This window comes from Streptopelia decaocto, assembly GCF_964273445.1.
Source record: "Streptopelia decaocto genome assembly, chromosome: 1".
NCBI classification, from domain to species: Eukaryota; Metazoa; Chordata; class Aves; order Columbiformes; family Columbidae; genus Streptopelia; species Streptopelia decaocto.
In genome coordinates, this window is record NC_138663.1 from 131,419,752 (window position 1) to 131,425,751 (window position 6,000).

General features: G+C 35.5%; 1 protein-coding gene across 3 annotated transcripts in view; it reads left to right on the forward strand.

The window, feature by feature from the left end:
- The window catches only part of GBE1 (1,4-alpha-glucan branching enzyme 1), a 161,045-nt gene extending 155,283 nt beyond the window's left edge, over positions 1-5,762 (forward strand). For all 3 annotated transcript variants that reach the window (XM_082055387.1, XM_082055388.1, XM_082055389.1), the window contains one exon: positions 3,746-5,762. In XM_082055387.1, the coding sequence (XP_081911513.1) occupies positions 3,746-3,802 (57 nt within the window). In that variant the 3' untranslated portion in view covers positions 3,803-5,762. The remainder of the gene's footprint in view (positions 1-3,745) is intronic.
- Positions 5,763-6,000: the final 238 nt, after the last annotated feature.

Sequence of the window (6,000 nt, forward strand, 5' to 3'; positions counted from 1 at the left end):
GGCTGAGAGATCTGCAGGACAGTCAGCCTCTCCGCTCAGTCCCTTGAGAGGTCGTGGACCACCTCCTTGGAATCTGTATCCAAACAAGTGGGATATACCATATGGGTCAACCAGAAAGCCAACCCAGACTTAGCAAAAGCAAACCATGCATGCTTAACCTGGTTGCTTTTTGTGGTTAAATTACTCTAGCTGTGTGCATGAGGTTGCTACAGTCAATGCAGTAAGATTTTCAGCTTTGTCTCCTACAGCATTCTTACCTAGGAGCTGAGGAAATAAGAGCTGGATAAGATTGTTAGGTGGGTTAAAAACCTGCTGGGCTCCTGCAGTTCTAGTAATCACAGGCTCAGTGTCCAGCTGTCAGCTGGTATCAAGGAGAGTGTCCTATAGGAATTGCTGCTGGGGCTGATACTGTTATGGACTCTTCAGCAGTGACTGGAATGGTGAGATAGAGCATACCCTCAGCAGATTTGTAGATGACACTGAATTAGAGTGAGTGATAAATTGACTGTTAGAGGTCCACTCCAGACACATCTCGATAAATTTGAAGATTTAGCCAACAGAAACTTCATAAAAATTAATGAAGAAAAATTCTGCAGAGGAATCTCATGCGTCAGTAAAGATTAGAAACCAAATTGCTGAGTAGCAGCCCAACTGAAAAGGACTGGGGTTATGCTGGAATCTAGGTGGAATGGAATGCAGTTTGTCATGGATTTATATCATAATGTGTCAGAACAGATGTCTTCATTAATGTATTTCAGTGTGTTGGAATTTTTTTAGATTTTTTTTTTAATAATTTAGACCTAAATAACTATAACTTAAAGACAGAAAAAAGGGGGGAGGGAGGTAATATCCATGGTATTTACCTAGGAAATGCGAAAAGAACTGCGTGTGCCATTTTTTTCAGTATTTAAGGAAGATAGAACTGACTAATACAGTAGAAACACGTCTGTTTCAGTGTATGGGATGTAAGCCTTTTATTGTATGCTATTGCACATTTATTTCTAGAATATTAAGTGCTGTATGTATGTGTTTTGATATGAATCACAACAATGGATTAAAATGTATGCAAGCAGAGTTCTTAATCTAAAATAAATAGAAATACCAATTAAAATATACATAATTTTACTAATTAATTAGCGTTTAGCTAAGGATTATCCATATTTTTATGTATTGAGAGCAGACCTGAGGAGAGAATTGGAGGTGCTGGTTGATGAGAAGCTCAACGTAAGCTGGTAATGTGCGCTTGTAGCCCAGAAGGCCAACCTTATCCTGGGCTGCATCACAACAAGCATGACCCACAGGTCAAGGGAGGTGATTCTCACCTCTCTGCTCTGGTGAGACCCTAAATGTAGTACCACGTCCAACTCTGGGACAGCAAACATAAGAAGGACAGGGACCTGTTGAATCAGGTCCAGAGGAGGCCACCAAGATGATCAGAGGTCTGGAATACTTCTCCTATGAAGACAGACTGAGAGAGTCGGGGTGGTTAAGTCTGGAAAAGAGAAGGCTCCATGGAGACCCTATAGCAGTCTTCCAATACCTAAAGGAGGCCTACAAGAAAGCTGGAGAGGGATTTTTTACAAGGGCATGTAGTGATAAGAGGACAAAGGGTAATGGCTTTAAACTGAAAGGGGGGAAATTTAGCTTAGATATAACGAAGAAATTCTTCACTGTGAGCATGGTAAAACACTGGAACAGTCTACCCAGAGAAGATGGGGCTTTGAGCAGCCTGGTCTAGTGGAAGGTGTCCCTGCCTAAGGCAGGGGGGCTGGAATGTGATGATCTTTAAGGTCCATTCCAACCCAAATTATTCTATGATTCTTTGGTTCAGGATGTCAGAAGAGGAAGGAATGGAGGTGAGAAAATCTAGGCAGTGGAATAAATAATTAATATCTCTATTTACTAATTAATAAGATAATAAATAATATTAATTCATTGTTCATGCCTTTTTTTTTTTTTTTTACTTCTTGCTTTAAAGGTGGTTACACTGACCTGTGAAATAAATTGATAAGATTAGGAGATAATGCCGTATTTGGCATTTCTATGATTTACCAAGAAGCTCACCAAGACAAAAAAACACTAAAACACATGGTTAATTTGCCCAGATAGGGAAAAAATGTGTACTATAGTAAGAAGCTGGCCGTTGTACCTCCTTGTGGCAAACAGAAAACATCTCTCTCATCAGCCTAAATACAGTAATTTGCCCAAGTTCTTAAATTGTGCTTAAAGCCAGTTTTTAAATTATGATTGGCAATTAATTGGGATGCTTCCACATTACTCTTAGATTCTGAGCTGATGTAAATTGACTTTAAAGGAACTGAGCTAATTAACTCCTCCTAGGACCTGACATATTATTGACCAGAATATAATTGAGAATTGTTGTGTCCTGTAGTAATGGTAATTTTTGTTCCTTTCACTGAAGTAACTTCTGCACATTCTTTCTTAGAAAAATTAGTTTTGTGTTTCTTTCTCCCTTCTCACCTCATCAAACAAACTCAGAACACTGAATTTCTCCATACACAATTTTAAAACCTCTATTTTACCTGTACATTCTGAGCTAGTTGACTTCATTAAGTATTTCCACTCCTGCACAGATTTGTAGAAGCTATTTATCACTGAAACCTCAGTGGAAATCATTATGTTTGCTGTCTTTGAAGAAGTATTGGACATAGCTCCATCTGGTTCAATGAAGATCAGCTGTTCGTCTCCTTTTCCTTCTTTTCGTAAAGCTTTTTGCTTTATTGCTTTATTCCATTTTGAAAACTATGAAAGCATTTCATGTCATGAGGCTCTAGTTAGCAGATAATGTAGTTAAAATTGCAGCATATTAGACATTCCACAAGGATGGAGGATAGCCTAAAAGAGGATGTTGTCAGAATGAAGCCGATAATCTTCAATCTTATGTTACCTTTTATTTGCATTTTTATTGACTTTTTCAACACACATTCATACACTTGACAATTGATGGAATACCATATATCAATGTAATTGGTATGTAGTACATATCTGTCTTGTTTTCAGGTTGTGACTCAGCTCTGTTTGGAAGTAATGTCATGTAAAATATATCACTGCAAGTTCTTTTGTGCCCTATGAGGAGTCTTTTGATTATATAAGTTTGATTTTTTCATGGTATTCCGCAATAAAGGCCCAGAAAAATGCAGTAATTTAATGGTTAATTTTGAGTCTGTCTAATTTTGAGACTGAGTTTTATTGCTCAGACATTGAAACTCCACAGATGCCAAGAGTGGGAAGAATACATTGCTGTGTCATATTGTTGGTACTTACCTGTATGAAATGACATCACAGACCTTGAGGCAACTTTAATTCACAGCAGAAGGGTGTTGTGAAACTTTGTAATTTATCATTGTACAGTCTGTTGGCCTAGATGTCCGCAGGTTTTTGAAAATGGACATTGTAAGTCAGATGATGCCCTCTACTGGTACCCACTTGAAGATCTATTGATGTAGGATTAAAAAAAGAAAGAAAAAAAAAAAGAAAAAGAGAGAGAGCGATTGCAATGCAGCTGTCTTTTAAACTTTTATGTATCTTGCATAAATCAAGTGCTGGGGACTAAAGAGCTGATAATCACTCTTCAAATGGGATTAATATGACCAACAGCATTGCACAAATTACAAATTGTTAACAATTAAAATATTTCATGTGTATTCTTTCTCATACTATTATTTAGAAATTGTGAGGTTGATGTTTTTTTCAGCTATTTTTGTTCTTGTCATGTTTTTACTAGGTGTACATTCCAAGCAGAGTGGCTATTGTGCTTTACAATGTGGATATCCAAAAATGAAGTTCTCTCTGAAGAAGCAAGTCGTAGAAGAAGCACTGATACGTTGTTCCTAGTACTAAGCATAACAAAACTTGATCTAAGGAAGCTTTCTGAATCTGAGTATAGTAATATTAGGTGTTTAAAATGTAAGGTTAATTTTAATATTAATATATAATTGCAGAGCTCGTGACTTGCTAGAACCTCTTTTGAGGAAATTTTGCAAAAGAGACAGAAAGCAAAATGTTTGTTTTGTAGTTCTAGTAGTACAAAATTACACTTAAGATATTGCAACGCAGCAGGTATTCTCGAATTGTTGTTTACAGAATTTTGTCAGGAATAACAAGAGTGACCCTGCTTTAAAGTTTGTAATTTCTAGTAATCCTCTTTTTTGATAGTGAATTAAAACGTTCATTATGTATTAATGCTTCTTACTAAAAGTAAGTAGTTTGCTTAAATAAAACACGAGTTTTTGGCTAAAAGGCAGCATTAATGGTTTGTGGGACCTAATTTGAGGCTCCTCTTCTTCACTAAAGTCCAACATGGAATTAGAAATATTTATACAAATGGATGAGAAGGTCCTCTGAGACTATTGTACTTTGCCATTTTTATATAATTAAAATTACACAAAAAAGCTGAACATCAAAATGAGCAGGCCGATTGACTGGTGAACTGCTGATGCTATTGTGTGTATTGCTTATTTCTTCCCAATCAAATCACTTAGTCTGTGCATCTCACTCATTACAGCTGAAAAAAAATGACACAACTATTTTATTTAGATGTCTAAAATGTTCAGTGAGAAGTGGTTTGTTCTTACTGCAATGATACCATACAGGAAGATGTACCTAAAATGTAGTTCTTCCCATTGCATTTATTTCACTAATGTCAGGATGTTGCAATGCTAATATCACTATTTTTAGAAGCTGCCTTTCAGCTTGGAACATGATGATGTTCTTGCACTTTTATAACTTTTGAAACATTGCTTCTCATGAAGAAGCAGTCTCAAATACAGTGATCAAACTAAGGTGTTTTTTTGATAAAATCAAGATAGTTAATTACTGGCGTGCTGCTAAGATTATTCAAGTGAGTTCTTTCATGAGCTATAACTTTTTTGTAAAGAGTAAGATTTTGTATATTTGAAAATGTATTGCAGAGTATTCTGGAAAATTAATACCAAATTAACGAGACATGCTTTATTTTGTTCCATTTATTTAAAAACATATTTGAATTGGTTCTGAAATGAATGTCTTTTGTACAAATCTGAATTTTCTAACTTTTAAAGTAGCCAAAGAGGAAGATGTCCGTGACCATTTCCAAGTCATAATTTTACTCAGTTTCCTATGTGAACCATTGTGTAAATCACTGATTAGTTGTGCCAACACTGAAAATCTTTTCATGGTTCTCGGAATGCTTACTTGTGGCTTACTTCTTAAGCAAAATAAAGGATTTGATGGAATGATGTGGCATGATGGAAAACAGTCTTTTGCAGAGTTCACATGGAAGGGACTTTATGACCATCTCCAGTCTACTATATTCCGTGTGACAGAAAACATTATATTGCAGTTAAGTACCATAATACTGTTTAGGATCATGCTTCATTTTCCTCTACACCTCTACACCAGTTTGATCATTGTTTAGTAGTGGGCTAATAAAAGCATTCCCATTAAACTAAGACTTTAAAGAAAATACACAGACTTGTTTTAGCAACTGGAAATTATCTTTTTTTTTTTTTTTTTTTTTTCCCAGATTGCTTTACTTGTAGTGAAATAATGAACAAATTCTAATATATGTTATATTTACATTGTATTGATCTAATATGTTTTATAGGGTGGTTTGTTTTTTTATTGGCACTAGTTCCAGGTTTCAAAATGTAATGCAAGGCAAGTGTCTGTGTCAAACCTCTTTTTCAAGAGGAGGAATAAATGTATGATGTGAAGTATAAACTGTGTAAAATTACATGCAAAATAAACTCTGAGGAGGATAAAACAAATGCATATATGGTTTCATTGCTTGCCCTGGAAAAGGATTGTACAGTAGTCTTAACACCAGAGGAAAGTATTACATTTTGCTCCATCTTGAAATCAGGAATTTGTCGTAGTCAGAAACAGTCTAATGAGATTAGTAGAATACTTGTCCTACACACATTTTTCTTTATGTATTGATAGATTAATAAAAGCAGACTACAAAAATTGCAAGATGAACATTTAAATTCAGGACGCATA